Below are 27,599 nucleotides of genomic sequence, written 5' to 3' on the forward strand. Positions count from 1 at the left end.
GAATGAAGGTTGTAAAGATTCCGAGTGAGTCGGTGCCACAACAGATTCTATCCATTCGGCCCTCGGATGAAAGTCAGTAGCACACTGGGTTGCTTCTGGTGCAGATCTCCTCGCCATTAATAGTAACTGGATATTTGTTTGGTTTTGAAGAAAAAGATAACCAGTGAGTTATCGCAGCAGGATTAGCGCAAGTCTTATTTTCAACACAGTTAGCAATCAGAAAACCAACCAATGGTAATGTAACCACCAGTTGCTGATTGCGTGTGTGTGTGTGAAACCATTTCCTTTGAGTTTTCATCATGATCCATCTTCAGAAGAAATGCCACACGCCAAGTCTTAAAACCTCTGTTTAGTGCTAGTGCGAGCAAACTGGGACTTGATAATAACTTGCGATTACCCTGGGGGAACATCTGCTCTCCCCCAACCCCCCCCCCCCCCACTCCCGGCCCCGAGCCCCACTTTGATCACCAGATGAAGCAGCTTAAAATGTATTGTATTGCAGCTGATGCAGCGTCACTATCCTGTGCATTTTAAGCGTGTGATTGCTTTGAAACTTTCAGTCGATTAAACGGAATGGGTATCAACCTCAAGTGTCACACTTCATCGTGGAATGTAGAACTCGATTTAACCCATCACGGGCAGTGCTGCTATTCCAATTCAATCTGAGTTTGCGGCGAGCTGATTGATAAATATGAGCTTTATATAAAGGGAGAAAAGAACCTCCCTTTTTGAAGATAATTTCAGTGATCACTTCTGAACTCTCCGAATTGAATGTGAATGTCTGGCTGTTGTGGTGCCCACGCAGTTATCTGCAATGCCAAAATACTGGCGTTTTAAATGTTTCACAATCCTAACGTTTCATAATATACTTAGTCATTTGCAATCTTGCAGTGTGTATGCACAGGGTTGGTAGGACTCTGTGTATTCACAGTCCAGTATAACTATATCGACAGTGACTTTGCAGAACATCTTCCTGTAGCGTTCTCTTTTGGTAAAAGCCAAAAGAAAATTGCGTTTCATAAGTAACTTTAAACACCTGTATCTAATGCAACATGTAGTGTCTTCAAAAAGTTCCACTTTGGTCTAATGGAAAAAATATGAGCTGTCTTTGCCTATGATAGAAAGTCTCCATGTCAAATCCAAAATCATTTTGTTTCGTTCTGAATATATAAATGTGGGTGTGTTTGGGTTCATGAGATCACAAGATTGAATTGAATGAAGAGGCCTTTTGGTCTATCTGATCTCCTTCTACAATACCACCCTAATGTCCATTTCCCCTCCCCATCACACATCAAGCTGCTATTTAATTGATTCCAGTGTCCTGGAAGCTTGAAGGGGCATAGAGATAAGGCAGGATGGTGGGATTGAATGAACACCTTACTCTGAGAGCTGATGCAGACTCGATGGACTGTCGGGCCTCCTTTTGTGCCATAAATTTCTATGATTTTTTATGTTCATGCAAGACACAGCAAGCAACAGCTAAACTGCAGTTGTCCATTGATGCAAGAAAATCAGTTTGCAATGGAACGAGAGAGTCCCAGTCCATGTGACCAGAATTACTATATACAAACTATATAGGTCAGGTCCTGTCACTGGTTACTGAGGCCCACTGTTTTCCATTTGAAACCCTGACGTTCACACCATTGACTCTCAACAGCTGGGAATAACACATTCCCCTCTTGTCCCTGTGAATAGTGATTCGGTGACACTCCAGATTAACCTGCATTTCATTTGATTTTCTTTCAGAACTGGTTCATAATGCTCCAAGTACATCCTTTCTGTGGAAGATAACATTCGCATCTTAAGAAGTGAAGACTTCCCTGCCCCCCCTTATCCTGGTTTTTACCACCTCGTGTGAGGTGCATGCATTTTTGACTCGAAGCCAGTCACTTTGGTGCGAGTTTCCTCACATCGCAGGGAGCGAGGTTTCCGAGGCTGCTTCTGTAACACTGACTACCTCCTGGAGCAGAGAGCGAGCCTCAATTCCCTCAAGTGTGAAGCATTCCGTCTCGCCTCCGTTCTGGAGAGCTGCTGGAGCCCTCGATCTCAGCGTCATGGCTGCGGCTGTGCAACACACCGAGCTGGTGTTTGAATTCGCCAGTAACGGGATGGATGATGTGCACCAGGTACGTTCAGCAAGTTCAATGTCAATATACATCCTCTCATTAAATGATCAATAGACGGGAGTTAGATATTTGGGCGCTAAATTCATCGCTGGTCCAGCTAAGCTCAGATGAGGATCCAGTACCTTGGGACGTCCTCCTGACATGAAAGACGCTATGCAAACATAATTTGTTGTTGTACTCCACTCGAGCGCGTAGCATAACTAGACTGACATGAGACGAGATGTTCTCAGCTGTCCTAACTCAGCTTCCTCCTTAGCCTCCTTCAAGTCCCGCCTCAAAACCCTCCTCTTCGACCATGCCATAGGTCAACCCCCTTCCCCTCTCCCCTCCCTGCTCCCTTCCTGACCCCAGTTCGGGTCTGAAATTCTGTGCACTGTCCAGCTCCTTGGGACGTGAAAGGCGCTATACAAATGTAATCATGTTGTTGTTGTTGTTCTGCATCCAACAGTATGCAAGTGTGTTCCTTTTTTTGCTTTTCTGGTCACTTAGTGGTTGGGAAACATTTTTAGTGGATTGCATTCTGCCCACAGGCGCTTAAACTGTATTTAAATCTGCACAGTTTTTCTTGTTGTCATCCCTGCTGTTTACTATAGTTGCAGAATGGCAGGGTGATGTTATCAGACAAGAACCAGACAATGGAGGAATTAGTGTTGGGTAGAATACAAATTCTTTCTTGTTGACTGTTTCTACATGTAACCCATCCTGCAGTCTTCCTCTATCTCCTCCCCCTCCCTCCGTTACAAAAATGTCCATTCAAACTATTGCTTTTGCAACCTCCGATACAAATTTAATATACGAGAAGCTGAGGTTATGCTATTAACCTTTATCAGGGCTTCTCAGATAAAGGATAGTTTTCTCATCAAATGATCAATAGAAGGGGTTAGATATATGTTCACTAATATCACCCCTAGATCTGCTAAGTATAATTTTCTAAAATTAAACCAATACATGACAATCTCGCTATTGTGCTGTTCCGGGAGCTAGTGTGACTAAATGAACCTGTTATCTAGATTACCTCCAAAGCTTTTGATGTAGAAATGTAACATGGCATTTGAGGATCTGAATAAGTCTATTGTGCAATTCATTTTACACACTCTCTCTTTCTCTGCCTCACACCAATTTTCTCCTAATGGTGTTTGACTCCTTTTTTCTCTTGACCACTTTACAGTTCTTATCGACCTAAAAGAAAGCAACAATGCAACCAAAATGATCTAAAATCTTAAGAAGTAATTTAGTGACATTGAGAAGAAGTGGGGGAGGAAAGGAAAGAGGCCAGTGAACATGGTCTGTGCCACTTCAGCGTGACTGTCCATGTGAAATGCATAGCACTCTGGAGGGAAAGTCCTTCAAACTTGGTAATTGCAGTGAAGGAACAGTGATGGGATCTGTCCTACTAATGGCTGGTTTTAGATCCACATCAGAAAAAGGTTGGATCTTGGCATAGGCGGCGGGTGAAAATAATCTTGGCCCGCGGGGGTCGTTCCACTTGGAGACAGGCGTAGCTTCCATGCCAGTGCCAATGATGGCCACCTCCTCCTCCCTTCTCCACACCACGCAGGCTTCGTGCCAGCTTCAAAGATGGCTGACCCCACCCTCCTCACTGTGCAGACTCCGGCATCCACCTGCTAATCAGAGGCAAGGCCGCCCCGACAAGGAGCTGCTGGAGTGAAAGTGGATAAGTTGGGAGATGGGCAAGAGGAGCCTCCAGGTTGGACTGCTTCTAAGACAGGCTATGGTCCTCCCCAGTCTCCGGGCTTTCCCCTCCCATTCCCCCATACATAGGTGACTGTAGATAGATTGGGGGGAGGGCTGAGCCCCCTCTAGCTCTAGTTACCTGCTGCCTGTGGGTCAAGGTTGCTTGGTTACTTTAATGAGGTGGGCGATAGTGAGTGTTACAGAGGCGCTGGGGGAAGAAGGCAAGTGGTGAGGGAAAAATTAGAAGCATCAATAACATGACAAAGTCTGACAAAGCGATGACTGATATAACTGGCCCGTGTGCTTCTTGCCTCAGGCACTTGTTGATTTATTTTGCAAATTCAGGGCCAGGCAGTTTGCTTGAGTTTGGTTTTCAACTTCCTTTAATGTGCCAGGTTTTCCATTCTTTGAAAGACACTGTTCCGTCCATCATATATAAAAGCCACGGCTCAATAAACAATCTTTTCACAAAGAGAACTTTCAAGTTTGTGCAAGTCCTGCTCCTCAGTGCTTGGGGGGGGTGGGAACAAGCTCTTTGCTTTTTCACTTGAAACACAATAGCCGAGTAGCTGTTTTTGGTTTACCTTCTCTTGGGAAACTAAGATGATAACAATAATGCTTGCGTTTGGTAAAGGATTTGCGATTTGCTCTAAAGTGTAGTGTAGTGAATGTGTATTTTGTAAGCAAACACAGCAGCCAACCTGCACTCAATAATGTCCCACATACAGTATGAAGTGAATGACTAATTTTATCTGGTGGATTGTTGGCCAGGACACTGGAGAGTGGGGAGTAGGGGAACGTCCTTCTCTTTTCAAACAGTGCCATGGGATTTTTAACGTCAACCCAAAGAGGCATATGGAGCCTTGGTTTAATATCTCATCCACCTCTGACATTGCAGTGCTCCTCCCAACACTGTATTGGAGCATCAGCCTTGACCGTGAATTCAAAGACTCCACATGGGGTTTGAACTCACAACCTTCTGATTCTGAAGTAAGAGTCCTACCAACTGAGCCAGGCTGGGACTTAACCATAAAACCATCATAAGTACCCAGATTGCCACAGGTTCAATAATACACCTGGTCCTGATTGTCCCAGAGAGATGTCAAAGGCGGCAGTCCACAGCGTTGCAATATGATGTGGGAAAAATGAGCTCATCAAAGGTAAAATTATAGAAATTGAAATCAAACAAACCAGGTGCGTTTTCTTATTTTACTTTTAGCGCCCGAGGAAGCTATGCCTTTGTCCGTCAGGATTGTGTTGTGTGCGGGGCGAGACCCTGGGAGCAGATTTAGTGAGGCCTACTTTCGGGGTTAGGTCAGCCTTTGTGTCAGTGAAGTTGGCTGAAGTTGGAGCGCGACCTGGGTCTGGATTTCGCAGCCGTCTGCCGCCCTCTGCTGGACGCAGCTCAAACCTGCCCGTCCCACCAACAGTACCCAAGCCACCCCGGAGCTGCAGCAAGGCAGACAGACAGCTGGAGCCCTGGGAATCGGGGCTGGGCTTCTGAAGATTTTTAAGCTGTTCCCTCCACCGGTTTTGTTACTCGATGCTGGGTGGGGAACGGTTAGCCTTCAGTTTCGCCCACAAAATACCATACAATGCAAAATTACATTTGTATCGTGCCCTTTCACGTCGGGAGGATGCCCCGACATGAAAATATATAGTCAATTCACTTTACAATATGTTCTGTGAAGACCTTTATTGTGCCTAATCTGCCTGTGAGTGTGAGAAGTGCTGCCACCTCAAACCCAGGCAGCATCAGTCCCTCACTCCCTCCTGTAATGGAAATTGTGATCTTATTGGATGAGTGATACATACACTATAATGGGAGGTGATTATTTTACAACAGACTGATGGATGGTTAGATTGGGTGGGGCCCAAATCCACTGAAAATCGAAACACGAATGCTTTTGACCCAGTTTTAACAGAGAGGTGGATTGGTAAATGAGCAAGAAATAATTCTAACATCAGATCACATTCAACAGAAATGTCTCCTGTCGCTTACAGATGCTTTCAGAGACTCCATGTTCCACAGTCTGTTTGGCTTAACCGAGGCAGTCTGAGAGGTGCCATAGAAAAGTCTCTGTTCCGAATAGAATAATGTTTGACGAGATGCCAATCACACCGGAGGCATCGTTGAACTCTTTCTGGGAAGTGTATCTGCCTAAACTGATTGACAAAATAATAACGGATGATAATCTTTGCTTTTCCTCACGTTGTCGAAATATCTCCAAGCGCTACATAGGACTTGTTACGAAGTGTTTGTAGGCGGCCAATTTGTGCTCAGCGATGTCCCACACAGAGCCGTTGCAGGGAATGACTAGAATTTTAAGTGTTTGATTTGTAGCGTGAACAATCCGCAGTGTCGTGTTGTGATTGAGCTGGGCACACGCCAGAGATCAAAATGTTGGATAGGGACTAGAAGAGTCGTAATGGGAGAGCCAACTCTGGCCATGGAATCAGAGTGAATCAGAAAAAAAATATTCTGATGGGAGCGGCTGATATTTGCTTTTCACAATGAATGAAATCTGTTGCTTTATACTTTTCTTTTTTTAAAGTCTTAAAAATCTAACACCTGACCTCGATACATGATTGAAATCCAGTTTGTCCTTTGTGATGAAAGTCTGCCTTTGCCTCTCTTCCCTGAAACAAAGCAACCTGACTTGCTCCTCAGTAACCTGTGTGCAATTGATGGTTGCGGTATAAATAATGATGAATGTTCCAGTAAATGACCTCCCGATCTCAATTTCTACAGGAAGAATCTCTTTCCTTGGAAGAGGAGATCACTGTCTTTGTTTTTTTTTCCCTTCTCTCTCTCTTTCACTTACTCCCACTCTCTTCCCTTGCTTTACTCTTGTTTACATCAAATGCAAGAATTATTATTATTTTTTTTATCTCAGCTTGAAGACCCCATGTCATTCCCGGCTGTGATCGTGGAGCAAGTGCCAAACACTGACTTGTTCTATTCTAGTCTGGATTGTGATGAGACCTCCACCGGAATGATGGATGATACCTCCTTGGACGTCGTGGAAGAACATATCATTGAGGACAGCATTGGGCTTTCAGGTGTGTGTGCGTCTTTTCCGCATTGGATCCACTGCAGTGATTTGGCTTTACAGTGGGCCGAGACAGAAGTGCCTCATAAATAAGACCATTCATTGTGATTTACGGCCCGTTCCAAAGCATTAGGATATGCTTGAATGTGAACGTGCGTTTCAGTCTATTTTTTTCTCTCTCTCTCTCAAACGTCCCTGTTGAAATGCAAGTGCTGATCCTCCATCAGGGTAGTTAGAGAGGAGTAGTCACTGAATGGCACAGTGCTTGAAGCTGAGTTGACAGATCAAGTTAGTTTATTGGCTTGCATACACAGATTCCGAATCAGCTCTCTCAGGGTATCTCGTTCAAGAACTAATCCCTGCTTATTTCCACCATCCCCCCCCCCCACCTCTTGAACATCTGCTTCTTAACAGGAATAGTAAACCTCCCTCTCCCAAATCAAGATCCTGTTCAAGGAACAAGGAGGAAATACTTCTCTCCCTTTGCTGGCAGATTCACAAAGCTTTTGTGACTGGTGCTCTCAACGGGAAATCCTTGCAGGATACTTGTACACAGAACGCTAAGTGTACCGATGAGTGGATAATAAAACCCCAAGGAGTCCTGGTGGTGAGACTTGCTCAAGGAGGTGAGGGCAATGTGGTTTGGAGAACAGCTGAATTAAAACCTGCTTCGCTGTGATGTACGGGAGTGGTAATAAATACAAGAGAACTCACAGCCTGGAGAGTGCTGAGAGCAATACAGAATTGAGATAATCTCACAAACCATTAAGTGTTTGTCCACAATACCCTGACCCTGTTGTGTTTGTTAGTAAGCTATAGGAACCCTTTAGCTTTTGCATGTTACGTGATTGTCACATTCTTTAATCTTCTGTGTGTGCATTTTATCCACTCTGTCATTCAATGGGGGTATTTAAGTACAGGAATAACAGTGCAACAAAAGGGCCACTTCTTTCTTCCTTCAAATGCCACACCAGAGGGCAGTCGTGTTCACCTGGATATGAATTCCTGCTGTGCACTCATTTTTCTGATGCCTTTATATGGACAGTTTGTACTCACAGCGCCTTTTAATGTAGGATGGTTGTCTCAAGCAAGGGAGGGGTGTTTGAGGAAGCTGAGCAAAGGCATGGTGAAAGGGATTGTTTTGAAGTTGAGGAGTTAAAAAGACTTTTGCCAGGGAGTTCCAGAATGGAGGGTTTAGTGACTGAATGTCCAATGTCCCACGGTAGGACACAGGAACGCAATCATTATTAATACATTCGGAATTTCCGTATCACGTTAATTATTGCTCTACATTGAAAAAAACTCAAGTAAGCGAAGGATCACAGCCAATACTGATTGCAAAGTGCCCTGTGACCACTGGCGCAGGTAGCTACTTATGTTTTGTTACCTACAAAATATGCAGTCACTGCACTTGCCAGCAAAATCCTGTGAAGCGCATTGAGCTGCTCTCGCCGTGAAACTCAATATCAAATGCAAGCATTATTAGAATAATTAACAATAATGTTTCCATTTGATACAGCACTTTATTGCCTCGACTTTCTCAAGAAATTTCTCAATTTCTATGTTGAAATAATAAGTAAAATAAAGCTTTTAAATTTTTTTTTGAAGTGTAATGGCTGTTGTTCGTTAAGCAACTGGGACGTCGATCTGTGGCATCAAAGCCTCACAAACGGCAGTGAGACAGGTGATCACATTCTAATCTGTTGTTTTTCCTCTGGATTGTGTTGAGAATGAAATGTGCAGCCAAGACGTCAGGAAAACCCATTGTTCGTCTGACAAAACAGTGCCATAGGATCTTTAACGTCCATCTGCACCACCAGAAAGGGCAGATAGGTCCTCGAATTTTAACGTCTCATCCAAAAGACAGCACCTCTCTTCGTAGGGTGGATTTTAATGTTGACCTTGTGTCCTGAAGTGGGACTCAAACTCACAATCATCTGACTGAAAAGTGAGAGCCCTTCCAACTGAGCTAAACTGAGACTGCCAGCTAATCCGCCCACAAAATGTACAGTCAATTCACTTTACAGTGTATCCTGTGAAGCGCTTTGAGACGTCTCAAATGCAAGGATTATTATTATAATCCACTTCCACCTGATTACCATTGGTCCTACCACTATATTGTCACTGATATCGTTCATTTCCTCGGTAACTGCAGGCTGTTTGTGTGAAACAGCCCCAGTCTCCTCCATGGCCATGCTTCAGCTTGTCTTACCTGACTTGCTTCAGAGTCTATTGATAGGAGTTGATGGTGCTCAACCAGTTATAATCCTCCTGAGGATCAGTAAATTTTATTAATGTTTAAAAGCCTCGCCTTGGCAATGTATTTGCGTGGAATTGACAACATGAGAAGATTTTATTCCTGTAATTTCAGTGCCTGGTAGGTGTTTGTAATGCCACGGTGCTTAAAAAGCATTTCACTTTGCAGCAGTATGATTCACTATCGCTGCATGAATATTTATTATTCATGAAACCGTTTTGCAGTTTGCTTCGAAGCTAGCGGTGTTTTTTTGGCAGGAAAGACACCAGCGGCAGTGAGTATATTAAGTGCTGGTGGGGGTGGGGGCTACACTTTGTTTCTCTGCCCAGCTGATGGGTGAGAATGACTGTGTTTGTGGATCTCCAATGTCAAGGCTGAAAGTGTACCTGTTCCCAAACTGGAAATCGCGGGCTGATACTGACTTTGCCTTTGTGAGTTTCCAAACCTTCGTTGGGCGTTTTGGGCCTTTATTTGGCCGAGAAAGAGCCGGCGGACAGCACAAAGATGTGTGTGATGGCAATGTGGTGAATATCGATTGTGTTTTTAACTCCGGTACCATGTCAGGTGGGCTGGAGATTGTGCGCTGCTGAGCAGGGAGATGCTATGCTACCGGGCTTGGCTTTCCTTTCCCTACAGGTGGCTGTGTGGAAATCCTGCCAATAACAAGCGGGACTTGAAATACTCACCATACGAAAGTGAATGCAATAGAATAACAATGCTTCCATTTGATGTATTGCTCTTTGTCATTAAATCCCACCTTAAAACAACGCTCACCTCCCCCGTCTCCCTTGCTCAGACTCTAACCCTGCCATTGTGAGCTGCTCCGAGATCTTATCCACGGAAAGGAACCTATATAAATGCAAGTCGTTGTCAATGTCTCAAAGCACTTCACGGGATTTACTATAAAGTGCAGTGACTGTGTATTTTGTAGATGAACGTGGCAGCCAATTTGCATGCAGCAATCACCCCACAATCAGCCATGAAGTGAATGTCCAATTTTACCTGGTGGATTGTCAACGAGACCATCGGAAGAAACTCCCTTCTCTTTACAAATACATATATGTGTACATAAATAATTCCTGCCGGGATATTGACAGCATGATGAATTAAGGAGTTTACTGTAGTGTGTTTATGGGATCTTCAGCATCAACCTGAACAGGGCAGAAGGAACAATGTCATACAGCTTGAACCCACAGCCTTCTGACATGGAAGCAAGACTGCTACCAACTGAGCCAGGCTGACACATGTCAGAATGTGATTTGTGTCCATTTAGTGTTCAATGGTGGGAGGGGGAGAGCGTAGGGTAAAAATGGTGCTTATTCATTGCTGAATTTACAGATCTGTTATAAAGGCTGATACATTGGTAGATCTGCTTGCAAACTTTCAAAATTGTTTGACTTCTATCAGTCTTAAGGGGACACTCTTTGTCTTCGCTTTTTCACAATGTGCAAATTCAGTCTTAACCAGTTCTTGGGTTGTTCTGAGAATTGCAGAAAACTGGCTTCAAAATTGATTTAACCGGATTTAAGAATTGTCCAAAGATTCTCACGTTTCTGAAATCATAGGTAAAAGGTCTAAAATGTAGATTGAGGCTGGAATTGGGGTCTTATAGCATCGTGGTTAGAGCGCACGCCTCGCAAGGAAGAGAAACTACCTGAGTTCGATTCCCAGATGATGCGAAATCTTAGGCAAGTTTCCTTGCTCCACACGGTTTGGATGAGCGAAACAACAACAACAACAACAACAACAAGATTCCATTTATAAAGCGCCTTTAATAATAATAATAATAATAATCCTTGCATTTGATATAGCACTTTTCACGTCGGGAGGACGTCCCAAAGCGCTTCACAGAACACACTGTAAAGTGAATTGACTGTATTTTTTTTGTGGGCGAACGCGGCAGCCAATTGCGCACAGCAATGTCCCACAAACAGTCGCAGATTGAAAATGACCAATTTATTATTGTTTTTTTTTTGGTTTTGGAGGGATTATTATTAGGCGTGTGGAGTAAGGAAACTTGCCCAAGGTTTCGCCCTCTGCCTGGAATTCACGTCAGGAGGACGTCCCAAGGCGCTGCACAGTTGGGTCATGACCCGAGCAAGGGGGAAATGGTCAGGGTGAGGGGAGGGGAGGGAGCGAGCGAGGAGGGGGGAAATGGTCAGGGTGAGGGGAGGGATGGGAGGGAGCGAGGAGGGGGAAGAGAGTCGAGAGGGGAGCTGAAGGCACGGTCAAAGAGAAAGGTTTTGAGACCGGCCTTGAAGGAGGAAAGGGAGGAAGCGGCGAAGGCACTGGGGGATAGAGTTCCAGAGCCTCGGGGCTGAGAGGCTGAAGGCCCGACCACCGATGGTAGGGCGGTTGGGGCGGGGGACGTGGAGCAGACCGGAGCCGGAGGAACGGAGGGTACGGGCAGGTAGGTAGGGGGATAGTAGGTTGGAGAGGTAGGAGGGAGCAAGGCCGTGAATGGCCTTGTAGGTGAGGATGAGGATCTTGAAATCAAACCTCTGGGGGATGGGGAGCCAGTGGAGGCGAGCGAGGGTGGGAGTGATGTGGTCCCGAAGCCTGGTGCGGGACAGTACACGAGCTGCAGAGTTCTGAATGACCTGCAGTGTGGAGGGAGGTGGCGGGAAGGCCGACGAGGAGAGAGTTCCCATAGTCCAGCCTTGAGGTGACAAAGGCGTGAACCAGGGTTTCAGCAGCGTGAGGGGTGAGGTAGTGCCGTAGTCTGGCGATGTTCCGGAGGTGATGGAAGGCGGTGCCAGTTGTGGTGCGGATGTGAGGGAGAAAGGACAGCTCAGGGTCGAACAAAACGCCGAGGTTCCTGACCGGCTTTGAGAGGTGGAGAGTGCAGCCTTGGATGCTGATGGTATCGGCGCCTGAGGTGCGGAGGCGCTGACGCGAACCAATCAGGAGGGCCTCGGTTTTTCGCACAACCCGGTGGTTAGTCGATTGGTGGATCGCTTTTCCGGGGGGTGATAATCCCTTGCGGTCACTCAATCCACGACTGTTTTGCGGGACACTACTGTGCGCAATTGGGTGCCACGTTTGACCTACAAAATACGTTGTGAAGCGCTTTGAGAACATCACGAAGGTGCGATGAAGGACTAGATCAAATGCCAGGAACATCATCATCATTATTATTATAATAAACGCTTTTAGGTGAATTGGAAGCACGAGAGCGCTCGTGTTTGTGTGTGTGTGTGTGTGTGTGTGAGAGAGAGAGAGAGAGAGCTGTTATGATCAGCGTCACAGACCATATAAATAGCTGGCAATTTCACAACCAGGTCTGGGTGATGTGGGGGGAGCAGAGAGGTGGGGTGTGTGTGTGTGAGTGAGTGAGTGTATATGTGCATGTGCAGTGCATGTGCTCTCCTGCTCCATTGCGGGAGTGTGTGTGTGTGGCTCAGGAGTTGGGACAGACAGAGAGAAACAGGGCGAGGGAGATTTTGGGGTGGAATTCCCAGTAATCCAACACTTCCGGTTTGGAAGAGCAAAAAAAAGCTAGGAAGGAGAGAGGGAGGGAGGGAGAGAGAGAGAGAATGTTAAGGGAGGGAGGGAGAGGGTTATTATCCCCAAACAAGCAGGGTGAGAAACACACAGACTCCCTTTGGAAGTAGCTTCTGAGACTTTCTGAACCAGATGTGCCAGCAATTTCTATACAATCCCAGTGGATTTCCTCTCTCTCGCTCTCTCTCTCTCTCTGTGTATATAAATATATATCAATATAAATCGGGGTTTAATTGCTGCCAGATTTGGAAACCATGGCGTTTTCTTTTTACCGAGAGATCAGGAACCCGTTAGATTTATTGATCAGAGCAGGTAAGTAAGTAAGTAAGCAGTAAACTAACCTAAGCCAGGGCTGTTGGCTGGCGACACAACGCTCCCTTTCTCTCTCTCTCTCTCTCTCTCCGCCCCCACTCCCCCCCCAAAAAAAAAGTTGTTACCAAACTTGCCAAGAAGTTTTCAACCAGTTTTTTTGCACTGTGTGAACGTCTCTCTCTCTCTCTCTCTGGAGTTCAAACTTTCTTTCTCTTTTGTGTGTGTGTGTTTGTTTTTGTTTGTGGTATGGTTTGTGTTTTTGTCTGTGTTTGTGCATGTGTGCATCTGTGTGTTTGTGTGTGTTTGTTTTTGTGTGCGTGTTTATGTGTGTCTAGGGGGAGGAGGTGGAAGACAAACCGACAGGCAGGGGGTGGGGGCCAGTAGAGAGAATGTTGTATTTTAAAAATAAATCAAAACACCGTCTAACATGGATTTTAAGGGTAATAATAGATTCAGAAACTCAAGCGGTGCAATGGTGCTTTAATTTCATGTTGCAAGGACTGTCTGGCACACACTGATTCTCTTCTCTCACACACACGCACTCCCCAACACCCTGAGGTTAACTTTTGTCAAAGTTAATTACAGCTACTTTTTGTGAACTGTTGTTTCCTTTCATGGGGTTTCATGAACCATCAATGGCAGTAAATGTTTTTATAGCAATGAATCCACGACTCACGACTGGCATCGAGAACCCCATAGGTATCCTTAAATCTGATCCTTTCGCCCACAAAATGTAGTCACTACACTTTACAATATATACTGTGAAGCACTTTGAGACGTCTCGAAGGTAAGGCGCTGTATCAGAAGCAAGGATTATTAGTATTATGTAGCTCTCTCCCTCTGTTTCAAATTCTCTGTTGCATGTGGATTTAAAATTGCTTTTTTCACTTGCTTCTATCTGTTCTTGCCAACTAGAGGCAGAGAGAGCTGCAACATATTATCAGATTCACGGATGCATTTTGGAAAATTTTACACCGTAAAATTGTGTGTACCTTGTCTGTGTGGGGAATAACAGTGCCGATGATCTGTTGGATGTCTTTCCCCCTATTCTTGTGACAAATGATGAGATGTATAACACCAACAACAACTTGCATTTATATAATAATAATAATAATAATCCTTGCATTTGATATAGCACTTTTCACGTCGGGAGGACGTCCCAAAGCGCTTCACAGAGTATGCTGTAAAGTGAGTTGACTGTATATTTGTGGGCGAACGCGGCAGCCAATTGCGCACAGCAATGTCCCACAAACAGTCATAGATTGAAAATGACCAATTTAATTATTGTTTTTGGTTTTGGAGGGATTATTATTAGGCTCTGTGTGGAGTAAGGAAACTTGCCCAAGGTTTCGCCCTCTGCCTGGAATTGAACTCAGGTCTCTCGCTTGCAAAGCGAGTGCTCTAACCACTGAGCTACAGGACTCCACGTATATAGTGCCCATCACGCAGGGTGGTGTCTCGGAGCGTTTAAATGTGCCTGTTTCTGAGACCTTATTGTGCGCAAATTGAACTGCCAGTTTTAGTCTCAAGTACCCAGTCTGGGCACTAGGCAGCCGTTGCACAGGAAGCTCTTGAGATGTTTGGATTTGACAGGCACTGATTCAATTCAAGGCGTTTTTGGTTGTTCATTTATTTATTTGTTTGCTTATTTATCGATTAATCCATTAGTCCACAAAAATAAATCTATACAGTCAATTCACTTTACAGTGTATTCTGTCAGGCATTTTGGGACGTCTCAAAAGACGTGATAAGGCGCTGTATCAAATACACGGATTATTATTATCTATTTGTTAATCAATTAATTAATCAATTAATTAATTATTGAGTGATCCTCAATAGACGAGCTGTGGGGTGGGGGGGGGGGGTTGGAAACTTGCCTTACGGGTATTTTATGTGCTGTAAAAAAAAATGTTTTTAAGTCAAATCACCAGTGTGTTTAACAGGTGGGATTTTTTTAAAAATTAGTCAGACTGGCATGTCACAGCTTTGACCTCAACATTCGGTTTGCACGTCATCAGTCTGTTTATTTCAGTGAGGCTGATGGCCTAGCTATGTCTACATTTAAAAAAAAAGGGGGGGGCGAGAAAATCAAAGAACAGCAACAACAAAAAAAGCCTATTTAGTGACAGCTCATCCTTCACCTAGGAGCTGATGGCAACCAGAGTATCACGGACTTGCCTTCTACAAAAACTATTCCCTCTCGTTGGAGTGATATTGCACCATTATAACGCAGAACGTTTTCTAAATGAATGACCAAGGGAAAAGAAACTACCCCCAAGTAGCGTAAGACGCACTGTTGCAAAGTGTTCAGAGTTCAGTACTGTTCCTGTGACTCTTTTTTTTAATCACGACGCTGGTAGAGGCAATGGCAGATGGAAGTTGAATTTAAGGCAATCCAATGAAAGCACAAAGGAGAGCATACTCAGCCTCTGGTGCTAGCTAATCTGTGAAGGACAGCTTGTCGCAGCGATGCTTGCTTGCTCAGCAGTACTGCAGGATTGCACTTGATGGTATTGTAACAGGATTTTCATTGTAGCAACTTTGATTTACTCCACAAAAGGCTGGTAATAATGTTACGCAGGATAATTAAAAGCCTCCTCTCACGATTTTAAAAACGTCATTTGAAAACACGACGCTATACCCTTGATGTGCGGCGGTGGTGGAGAGAAGCATCTGTAAAAAAAAAAGAAAAAGCTCTTAGCTGCTTTGAATGTAAAGTTTATTGTATCGCTGCTGGTACATTGTCGCTCAGGAGTCATTTGATGTGAGGGCCTGCTTACGCACACCCCTGCTGTAAGAGACATCAGTTAATTCTATAAAATCCTCCCTGTGTTTGTGACAAACTGGATTATTAGACAGAAGGACGATGGACAGACAAGATGATTACAGACTGAATCAAGTCAACAGATTCTGATCATGACGGGAAGTGAGTGAGTGAACGGATGAAGTTGGATTAGTTTGTAGCGGTCATCTTAACCCCTCGTTTAGGTATGAGCCTAGTCATCCAAACACACGCTGTAATCTGCGTGGAGCTGCGCTGTGTGTGTGTGTGTACTTTTTTTTCTTACTGAGCTCTGTGAGTGTCGCTGTGATGATATTCACACTGAAGAGTTGACAATAGAATGCTATAAAGTGACGCAGAAAAAGGACATTCAAACTATCAAGTTATACCGATGCATAATTTCCTTCCACATGATCTTGTCTAATAATAATAATAATCCTTGCATTTGACATACCGCCTTATCACAATGTTGAGACATTTCAAAGTGCTTCACAGAATATATTATAAAGTGGATTGACTGTGTATTTTGTGGGCGAAACACAGCAGCCAATTGCGCACAGCAATGTTTCCCAAACAGTCATGGATTGAGTGACAGCATTTTTTGTTTAATCCCATTCACCTGTTCACGCCTCGAACCCTTTAATATTCCCCCTTCTTCACAATAACAATAATAAAATAACACTAATAGAATAATAAACAAAAATCCTATTGCTGTATTTGATTTCATGTGTGGGGAAGGTACATCTCAAACTGCTTATAAAGTGGAGTGACTCTATTTTTCTGGGTTAAAGATTAACATTATCCTTTTTAAAAGATTCCTATTTATTATTATTGATAATAATAATCTACAAACTAATCCCACTTCATTATTCTGCCTGAACTACAATTTATGGTGGAGAATGCCAAGATCTCTCCACCCTTTGTTGGCTAGATTTTTTTTCTCAAACCTCTGGTTGTCGGCAATAAATGTTTTTTTCTTAAAATAATATATAACGACACTGGTTACATACTAAGTTACAGCTGACTTTTTTAACCACTATTCAGGGGCATTAAGAAAAAGCACTGTTCAGTGACTGTCCCAATGACTGTGAGCACTGCCCCTGTTTATATCCGATTCTCACACAGATGTTGAGCAGTGAACTTTAAACAAAGATTTGTCTCGAGAGAGAGAGAGAGAAGCTGGTTTCGAAAATTGTTCAGGAAGAGTTACCCAGCAATGTACTTTCAGTAACTGGTTCATAGTAACATCATTCCCTTTGGATTTCGATCATTACTGTGTAAATATCATCAGAATGAATATTATCTATATGTATATATATATATATATATGTAAGGCATTGGGTATTGTGTGGCGCTGTCTTTGTATGCCAGCAGGCTAACAGTAACTCTGGTTTTGTAATCACTTCAGCAGACAGTAAATGCTTGACTGAACCACATCAGCATTGTTAGAGACACCACAGGAAGGTAACCAGCTTGCTGTGCCGTGTTTCTGTTGCAGTCCAGTGTTCGGCTGCAGTGCTGTAATATAAATGAGGCAGCACTGTTGCCTGCAGAGGGCAGTTATTACTGTCTCCAGAGGTAGCTCTTTACCTTGTCTCTCCCTGTGGCTCAGCGGCTCTGGGGATGTTGGGATAAATGTTACTTAGTTCTTACAGGAGAATAATACGGCTCGTGCTCTCTACCGAACTTCCTCGTTGATTTGGGAAAGGTGGATTAAGTTGCGACTTGAAATGGCTGCTTGTCCTGTGAGTTCATATGTGCCCAGTTACTTTGGTGGTGTGATTGATAGGCAGAGCAGAATATCATCACTGAGGATATCAGCGCCGTTCTGTCAGTACCATCTCTAAAATGTACTACAAAATAGATAAAGCATTAAACTCCTGGTGGGACTCTGAATCTTAACTAGGGGGTAATCTTAAGAGAATCTTTATTGTGACTATTAAGCCCATCTCACAGTCTGATCACCAGATCCACTGTTTCTCTCGCACTTGCAGTGTCATCAAATAGAGCCCTGTATTGTATTGGTTTGAGCACTCGCCTCGCAAGCAAGAGGACCGGGTTCGATTTCCAGGCGGAGTGAAACCCTAAGCAAGTTTCCTTACACCACATGCATCTGTTTACCTATTAGTAATTAGGAACCCGGTTGTTAGTCAATTGGCGGATGACTTTCTGGGAGTAATAATCCCTTAAAAGAAATGTGATCACTCATTCCACGACTGTTTGTGGGACACTGCTGTGCGCAATTGGCTGCCGTGTTTCGCCCACAAAATATACAGCCAATTAATTTTACAGTACATTCTGTGAAGTGCTTTGTGTCGACTCAATGTCGAGATAAAGCGCTATATCAAATGCAAGGATTATTATCATCAGATATGCAGCAAAGTGAGTCCTGTCGCCTACTGAGCTCCCAATGTCAGGCTGTTTGGTTATTTTTGCGTGCCAGGTGGTTGCTACTTGCTCATTTCACATTATAGCATCACGATTGCCTTATAGAGCTGTAGATCACAGTGCAAAGTGCTGCTGTCTCTTCTCTGGGTGAGATTTACAATGGCGGCGACTGAAGAATGTCACAGTCCTTCACTTGCTTCAAAGAGCAAATCCATTTACTCTGTTGCTTTTGCACTCAAGTTGGCCACAGTTTCTGCTCCGTGGCTGGTTTCCTCTCTCTCTCTCCTCCATAGGAAGGAAATCCTGTGGCCAGTTCCAAAGGCTCTACCTCCACCCTGCCTGAGATCTGCTAACTCAGCACAGGAGTCGGCATATTGTCTGATGGAAGTGAGGTTTATTGCATCGTGACAATAGAGTGGATGAGAATGGACAGGCCAATTGAAAGCGATGCTTAGTTCTGACATGCAGTAATGATATCCACTATACGTCTGTAATTTTTTCATTAACCAAGTGGATTATAGTTAATATTGTTTAATGCACACATGACAGTAATGCAGGATCTGTTCTGTAATCTTAGCAGGATTTAAAGAGACTAATATGTATTACATACAGCATTAGCCAGTGTCACCAGCAGACCCAATACTGAGTTACTGTGTGTTGCTTCCTGTTCTTGGTTATGCGAGTGGGATCTTTCTTGGACTTGGTCATTCGTTACCTGCAGTTCCGACTGGTTCATACATATCTGATAATAATCCTTCCAAAAAAAAATCCGATCATTCAATCCACGACTGTTTGTGGGACACTTCTGTGTGCATTGAGAACCCCATAGTATGACGTATCCTTCAATCTGATCATTTCGCCCACAAAATACACAGTCACTATACTTTTTACACTATTCTGTGAAGCACTTTGAGAACATCTCGAAGACTTGATATGTCAAATGCAAGGAGTCCTGTAGCTCAGTGGTTAGAGCACTCGCTTTGCAAGCGAGAGACCTGAGTTCATTCCAGGCAGAGGGCGAAACCTTGGGCAAGTTTCCTTACTCCACACAGAGCCTAATAATAATCCCTCCAAAACAAAAAACAATAATAAATTGGTCATTTTCAATCTATGACTGTTTGTGGGACATTGCTGTGCGCAATTGGCTGCCGCGTTCGCCCACAAATATACAGTCAATTCACTTTACAGTGTGTTCTGTGAAGCGCTTTGGGACGTCCTCCCGACGTGAAAAGCGCTATATCAAATGCAAGGATTATTATTATTATTAAGGATTATTATCAATATTGTTGTTCCAATGTTAGAAACTGGTTTGAGGGGATTTGGGAGTATTTCAGGCAGGAGGAAAAATAAACAGGTGGTTGTGCATTCATGCTTAAAGTCCCGATTCCTTTAAAGATATGCAACTGAATAGTAACTATGACGTAGTTTTTGCTATAAAGGATAAACTACAGTTATATCACAGTCGCTGTGGCTCTATATTTTTTGAAATTTTTTCAATTATTATGTAGCCGTTTTACTATAAATCCTGTGAAGTGCTTTGAGAAGGACATTCATTTTTTCTCAACATTCTTTTTATTTACATTGTTATTTTTCTGTGTTTTTCCTCCTTTAGAGTGGTCTTTTCCTCCAATATTATGTAGTTGGAGGCTGGGACGTACAGGCTGCTAGTGCTGGTACAATGTGCCAGCGCTGCTCTCCTCCCTGTTCCAGCTAACTGCATTAAAGCTTTGGCTCAAATTCCAGTCTACAAACTTCCATTAAATCGATGCAGAACAATTTTCGCAGTCTTTTGTGTTCCTGTTTGATGCCTGCCTCCACAGCTGGAATCATTCACTCTTTGCGGGACATTGCAGTGTGCAAATTCGCTGCCCCGTTCACCAACAAAATACACACAGTCACACCACTTAACAGTATATCCTGTGAAGCACTTTCAGATATCTTGCCGATGTGTTAAAGTGCTACTTCAAATACCAGGATGATAATTTCTTTATGTTCCCAAGAGTTGGATTCAGATACGTTTATCTGCTGCCTACAGATTTCCAAGACCTACATCATAATTAACACTGAATAATACTCCTTCCACTTGATATAACGCCTTTCGTATCAGGAGGATGCCTGAGAAGCATTGCATAGGATTCATTGTAAAGTGTAGTGACTGTATTTTTACTAGGCAAACATGGCAACCAAATTGCTCTTAAACTCATCAGGTGGACATTAAAGATTCCATTACCCCTTGAAAAGAGAGAACTGTTTCTCCCGGTGCCTTAGCCAACCAATCACATCGTGCCGAGTTGTGGTATATTGCTGGCCTTTCTTAACACACACAAAAAAACAGTCACCACACTTAACAGTACATCCTGTGAAGCACTTGGAGATGTTCTCCTGACTTGAAAGGCGCTATATCAAATAGAAGGATTATTACTATTATTTGGAAATCTGTTTGCCCATCACTAACCTGGTGTGCTTTTTCTCTGCTCTCCCCCTCTCTCTCTCTTTCTCTCCCTTGCAGTGGAAGCTTCCTGTCAGAATGAAGATGAAACGATTGAGGCGGCCGAAGCACTTCTCAACATGGAATCCCCAAACGCCATCTTAGATGAAAAAAGAATGTGTGAGTATTAGTTGCGCCCCTTTTGCTGCCATTTCTTTCAACTCTTCACTCTTAACGCACGTGCATTTATTTGTTGTACGAGTTAACCCAGCATGAAACGAGTGTAGAAGACACGGAATGGATCTGATTTCCTACCGCACCGGCCGTTCTTTGACCTGTTTCTTTTGGGTCTGTCAGTATGAGCAACACTTCACAAGGGTTGGAGCAGTAAAACAAAGTAATGCCTCGGACATAGAAAAATCTGCAGAAATGAATGCAGCTTGCGTGTTAAGAAGACGTGTTATAAAAGACTCTTTGTGTTGGCCGGGGAGCCAGGAGCAATCTCTATGCTGGTCCCAAACCTAAGTGTTTTGCAAAAGGGAGAGGAATTATCCTCAAATCAACCTCTTTGAGACGTCCTCAAACCAAGTGCTATGTGGCATCCTCCTGATGTGAAAGGCTCTGGATAAATGCAAGTTGTTTTCTCTGCAAAGCCTGAATGCATTGCCTTTTGTTTCCCCCCCACCCCAACCCTGTGTAGTTTCTGGAGTCCATGGATTTATGCATTCGCTGGATGACGATATCGAGGAGTCCATTGCTCACAAGCCTGACAGGATCTCCGAGATGATCAGGAACTCTTCGTTTCAGGGGCTGGGTGAGGATGAAGATGAGGATGAGTTGCCCAGAAAGAATTTACACAAACAGAGGAAAAAGAGAGGTAATTCCCATCAACCAGAAATTCAACTGGGTCTGTAGATTTACTCTCTTCATGAAACATTTTTGATAGCGTGCAACATTTGGCAAATTGTTGAACTCCCATTCTCAACTTTCACAAATTTTTCTTTGAATCCAGTTCTTAAAAAGAACTTATAATTTGATTATGAATTTCACCAATTCCGGACGTTTTGGACTGCTATGTTCTTTGAATAAATCTGGGCCCGGTGGGATTTTCTACCCCTGTATCTTTGCAGAGAGAAAAGACTACGTTGTACAATCCTTGCATTTGATATAGCACCTTATCCCATCGTTGAGACGTCTCAAAGCGCTTCACAAGATATACTGTAAAGTAGATTGACTGCAGTTTGCGCTCAGGAATGTCCCACAAACAACCATGGAGTGTAGTGACTGTTTATTTGTGGGTGAACGCGGCAACTAATTAACACACAGCTAAGTTCTGTGAGCTGTTGCTGTCAAAAGTTCTGACACAGGGCTTGAACCCACAACCTCTGACTTCGAGACGGGAGTGACTTAAACTGAGCCAGGCTGAAACCTGTCATTAACAGGGCATTAGCACTGTTGGCAGAAACCTGTCCGTATTTGAGAGAGTGTTAATGTTTATGGACTGTTCACACAGGTGTACATTCGTTTAGGAAATCCTGTTGGTTGCACTGACCACTTTCCTGTGCAACTAAAGCAACATTTTACCTCTAGGTGCCTCCTTGGAACCTTTTTCCACTCCCTCACCCCTTCCAAATTTGTATATTAATTTGAGGAGATGGGTAACAATGGTATCTCACTTTCCTGTGAAACCAGCATCGCACTGGACCTTTCCTCCTTGAAATATTGCAAGCTGCAGATCGCGGGGTTTACAATTGATGACGCCTCTTGATGCCGGTTTAGCAGTGAACCTTCAGGATCAACCTTTTGACTGTGTAGATAACTCCATGTAAATACATCCCTGATCTAAGCTAAGAATTCCACCTTTCGAAAACCTCTCCACTCATATACAAGCTCGCCGGTCTCGGGCATAAAGGTCAAAATCCTATCGGTGGGGGGGGAACCTTGTCATCTGTGTAGAACATTTCTGCAAATTGCATTGATGTTTCTTTGCTATCAGTGAGGGACGCGGTGTTGAGACCGCACAGTGTGTCCCACACTGCCGATAGCAGTGTTAATCAGGACGTAGCGGGCGTGAGCAGCGAGTGACAGGGATTTTTGCTTTCTGTTTTCCCAGCGCGTAAGGTGAAGCCTGCTCGGCCATCGTCTCCCGTCACGACTCCGCACATCCCCTACAGGAAGAAAAATAAAGACGGCAAAGGTACAGATCAGGGAGCGTCCGCAGTGATGTGCTAACCGTACAAGTTCACCTGGTCGTCGGCAGAATCCCTCCCCATTGGTGGCGCTGAGCGAGGGGACAGACTGCCGATGACTTTGAAAGCTTGTTCCGCGCGAGGTTTAGACTTGCGCTTTGCCTGTTGGTTGTTGTTGTGGTGCTTGTGGCGGACCTGTGACTGTTTGGAGAGTAACAGAGCCCTGTGACTCAGGAGCAGTGACTGACCCTGGAGCTCTGTGGGTGGCAGCAGGCTATTGGTGTGTGGCTTGTACACCCATTTCTTTAGCCACACTTTTCAAGGATTTAGCATTAAAAGGCTCGTGCGCATCTTACAGCAAATCAATTTTACCTAACCTCAGAGTTGCTCTGTCAGACTTAATTCTGGTTAAATGTGGACAGACTGTTTCCTTAACCTCCCCCATTGTAACACTGCACACTTTATTTTCAGGCAACACCATTTATCTCTGGGAGTTCCTGCTCGCTCTACTTCAGGATAAGAACACATGCCCAAAGTACATCAAGTGGACACAGAGGGAAAAGGGAATTTTTAAGCTTGTTGACTCTAAAGCTGTGTCAAAATTGTGGGGCAAGCACAAAAACAAGCCTGATATGAACTACGAAACCATGGGTCGAGCCCTCAGGTAAGCGATGCCGATATAAATGCTTTCCTGCCATCGTGTGTTTCAGGTCTGCCTCGTTGAAGTTGCCAAGAGCACCGTCTAAAAGCTGCTTTATCTATAAAGTAGCGTATTACCATTCGTATCATGGAATTTGTTGGAGAGGCGTTCAAAATTACGAGGGGTTTTGGTAGAGTAAATCAGGAGAAACTGTTTTCCACTGGTGGGTGGCTCGATAACCAGAGGACACAGATTTAAGATAATGTGCAAAAGAAACAACAACAACAAAATTACATTTATAGAGCGCCTTTCATGTCGGGAGGACATTGAGATGAGGAGAATTTTTTATACGTAGCGAATTGTTACGATCTTGAATGCAGTTGCAGTTTCATAGAATTCTTCCTCTGCGCTATAGGATGATATTGATACTATGACTGCTTATTCACTTAGATTTCCAGTTCATTTCATCCCTTTGTCTTCGCCTTTCATTGTGCAGAGAAGTGTCAGATCTGAGGGATGATTGCTTTTGGTATTTTTNCTAGGTATTATTACCAGCGTGGAATCCTGGCTAAAGTGGAAGGTCAGCGACTGGTGTATCAGTTTAAGGAGATGCCCAAAGACCTCATAGTCATCGATGACGATTCATCTGATCACGTCTCTAGCCTGAACCCCGGAACCAATTTAATCACCTCGACGGGTCACTTTGCTAAAAACAGAGTTGCCACACGCGGAGTCTTGCAGTCAAACACAACCAAGTTGTCGGTGGTGCCACAGACGGTGATGATGCAGACCTTTAAACGGGAAGAAGATGTGCTGATGACCCACTCGCCTCTCCGGGGGCAACAGACTCAGTTTGTACATACAGTGCACGGGTTACAGACAAACCAAGTTCTCCAGCACACGCTGCCAGAGGTTTCGATAAATGCACCGACCTCTATCGCTGTGTCATCTGCTGCGCACACAATCAGGTAAAATGAGGGCTCAGCGCTCCCCAAGACGCTGTCTCGCGTGAAGGGTGCTGTAGGAATGCAGCAGGAATGTAATGCAGGAATGTAATGCAGGAATGTAGGAAAGTTATTGTTTGTGTTTTAAGATCTGGAACTTGAGCAAGTGCAGTAGAATCCTGTGCTCCCATTTTGCGTCATTCCTTAGTGCAGAGCATCACATTGCATTTCTCCTTATTTATTCACCACGCAATGCGCTTTCAGACACCATCCCACCCCCGTCCTCCAACCTCTCCGGATTCCAACCCCCAATTTGGGTCCAAATCCCTGACTAACAAGCGCCTTGGTATGTCCTCCTTCCTGATGTGAAAGGCACTACACAAATGTAATTTGTTGTTGTTATTCTTACTCTTGCAAACCCCTCAGCCTTTTTCATGTCGCTGTGGAGAGCCTTGGGATTGTGTTCTGTTATAGGGCCTCCTTTGAAATCATATTACCAGACATGGGTCTGTAGAACAGATTGAAAGGGTCTTATTGGAACATCTCAGGGAAAAGGGACATTCCAGTCGGAAATGGCCTAGAGTTCTTTGTGATGCGTAAATACCGTTACTATTCAGTTCATGAATAACCGCATCAGAAGTCCAGTGAAGAGTTTAAGTAGGGCACCTGCTTATCTACTCGGCGACAGGAGGATTGGTGGCCAGGACACCAGGAGAAACTCTCTTCTCTTTCCATATCCTGCGAGGGGATCTTTAACATCCACCTGAACAGGCAGAAGGGAGGGGGGAGGGCTGGGGCCTCGAATGATGACTTTAATAACGTTTTCTTTCTGTTTAATCCAACAGAACAATAAGTGTCCCAGCCCAGTGTCCTGTGATGATGACGACCTCAGGCACACAGGGTCTCGGTACTCTAATGCTCCAATCTGTACCCCTCACCACTGTGCTGGCGGGAACAGATGCCTTGTGTAACTCGCCTCCCAAAGTCATTCTGCGTGCCATTTCATCTTCCGAAGGATCAAAGGACGGGCTTGCGATTCAGGCAACCTTGCCTGCTACGGGTCTGAACGACTCTACCCTGTACGAGACACAGCAGGGCCAGGTGATTGCCACTAGCCTTTCGTCACCCAATATTGGGTATCCGACTGTGATCAGCACCGCACCGCACTCGGCCCTCGACACTGTCACCCAAGTAGTCACCCTCAACAGCAGTGGGCAGCCGCTGGTGGCCCATCGTGCTGGCAGTGTGATCGCCACGGTGCTCAAACCACCCGAACCTATTCTGGACCCCTCCGACTACCACACCGTTGTCAGGTCCAATGCCAACACCTCCAACACCAGGGTAAAAGTGGAAGAACGTGATAGAGGGTTTGCACTCAGTTCGGACACCGAGCCAAACTATCAACACCTGCACACTGTGGTGCTCAGCACCCCGAACGGCCTTGGGTCCGAGTTGAAAGCAGAGGCCGTGGACAGGGACTTTGAGAGCACTCTGCGAGCTGGCCACGGCCCCGAGGACTTCAGCTGCACGTTGCCAAATGGCCTGAATTGTATTCTCACACCCGTAGACAAACTGGAAGCCAGCGAAGAGTCTTTAATGCTGACACTGCAGCCAGGGCACAAAGCAGATCAGGAAAAAAACCTGCTGGGGACCAATTTGGATGATGGCCTGCCCTTCCTCAAGTTGGAAAACGTCCAGATGGTCTTGCATGTGTCGAGCTTGCTCAACCATCCGAGTACTCTGACGGCTCCCAGCCCGAGTGCCAAATCCATTCCCGTGGTGGTCAAAGCAGAGCCAGCAAATAACATCAAGCAAGCATAGCAAGCAAAGCCATTCCTCAGTACGTTACGCTGGACCCTTTTGTTTGATCGTACTCGTTTTGGAGGATTGTACATAAACTATTATTGATGCAAAGTCTAGGTCACAATAGTTACCTATTTAATACTGTAATGGGGATGTTGCTGCACATTCCAATTTTAGAAGTGGGGGGTGGGGGGAAAGGGGGAAATGCTTCTTATCCGTGCTGTAATAGTAGTCAAATTAAATGATCGAACTTCGGGATGATTTTCATGTTATTGGCACAATGTTGAGAAGTCGCTCTTTTCATTTCCTCTATCTCTTCCTTCCCCTCCCCCCCCACCCCTCCGCACTCCGTTTATTTAAACGGGTACTGAAAAATAATTTGGTGGGTCCTCGTGTTAGTCCGTCACTGAGTGAGTCAAGTGACCTGCTCAGGGGTGCTCCGCACAGACAGAGCCTATTGAGGAGGTTTTTCTCCACAGACAAATTGACCACAGCGCTGGGGGTCGGTTGGCGGAAGCGTAGCACAGCACGTCACTCTGCATCAGGGTTCCTTAAGTGGCCTGATTCAGAGTTTAAGGTTGTGCTTTTTCTTCCTCGAGTTACTTGAATCCAGTAAATTCTGTGCATTTCCAAACATCGCAGTTTGAAAACAAACCAAAGCTGCCCAGAGTCAATTGCGTCACTATTTCACAGTAGTTCCTCCACACACCCACCCACCCACATGCACACACACACACGCACACATAGATAGGTGCTTGGTTTGGGGGCAATAGATGGAATTCTATCCATGTCCATTATTCATTCCCCTTTCCCCTCAAAAATACTTTAAAGGTTGAATCCTATTTAGCTATCCACAGAATATAATTCAGGCAAGGCTTCTGCATTGTGAAGTCTAGGCCAGCAAAAGTCTATTTATCTTTTGTAAAGCAGAGACAGAAAGCCTTATGTAGAAAGATTGTTCTCTTATCAAAAATTGAACTCAAGTCACCGCTCATATTGTTATTGAATGTAATTTTTTTTAAAAAGGTGACTTGTTTCTCCCTCTTCTCCAAAAAAGTCAATAATAAACCACAAGATGAAAATAATTTTATATCAATCGTTTATGCCTTGTAGAATTTCAGAATGTTATATTTTTCATATATCTAATAATGAAGAGAAAAAAAATTCTTCAGAGAAAAAAATGTGAAACTGGGATATTTTATAAGAGTGGTGGGATTTGTTTTGTTTCCCCAACAAAAAATGTAAATATTTAACTTTGATATTACAAAAAAATATACATTTTCTGATAATGGTATATTATTTTCTCTCGAGCTCTGTGTTTGAAAAGCTTCTGGTTTGTTTTGTCAGTGGATCTGCCTGTGCTCTCTCTAATTGTTGTTCCGTTCAGAGACCTGTGTTCACGCAGGAATCTCCTGAATAGTCACTTGGTAGAATGAGTTTTCTTTAAAAATGAATAAACCCTTTTATATTGCAAATTC

At 44.2% G+C, this 27,599-nt stretch overlaps 1 protein-coding gene across 1 annotated transcript; it reads left to right on the plus strand.

Moving 5' to 3' along the window:
- The first annotated feature begins 1,749 nt into the window (after window positions 1-1,749).
- LOC103177614 (ETS-related transcription factor Elf-1) lies at window positions 1,750-27,599 on the plus strand. The gene is made up of 8 exons (XM_007891854.2): window positions 1,750-2,126; window positions 6,719-6,884; window positions 20,627-20,725; window positions 21,246-21,422; window positions 22,659-22,742; window positions 23,206-23,398; window positions 23,917-24,342; window positions 25,164-27,599. The coding sequence occupies exons 1-8, from the start codon at window positions 2,055-2,057 to the stop codon at window positions 26,137-26,139; spliced, it is 2,193 nt and encodes a 730-aa protein (XP_007890045.1). The 5' UTR covers window positions 1,750-2,054; the 3' UTR covers window positions 26,140-27,599.

This window comes from Callorhinchus milii, unplaced genomic scaffold, assembly GCF_018977255.1.
Source record: "Callorhinchus milii isolate IMCB2004 unplaced genomic scaffold, IMCB_Cmil_1.0 Scaffold15, whole genome shotgun sequence".
Classification (NCBI taxonomy): domain Eukaryota; kingdom Metazoa; phylum Chordata; class Chondrichthyes; order Chimaeriformes; family Callorhinchidae; genus Callorhinchus; species Callorhinchus milii.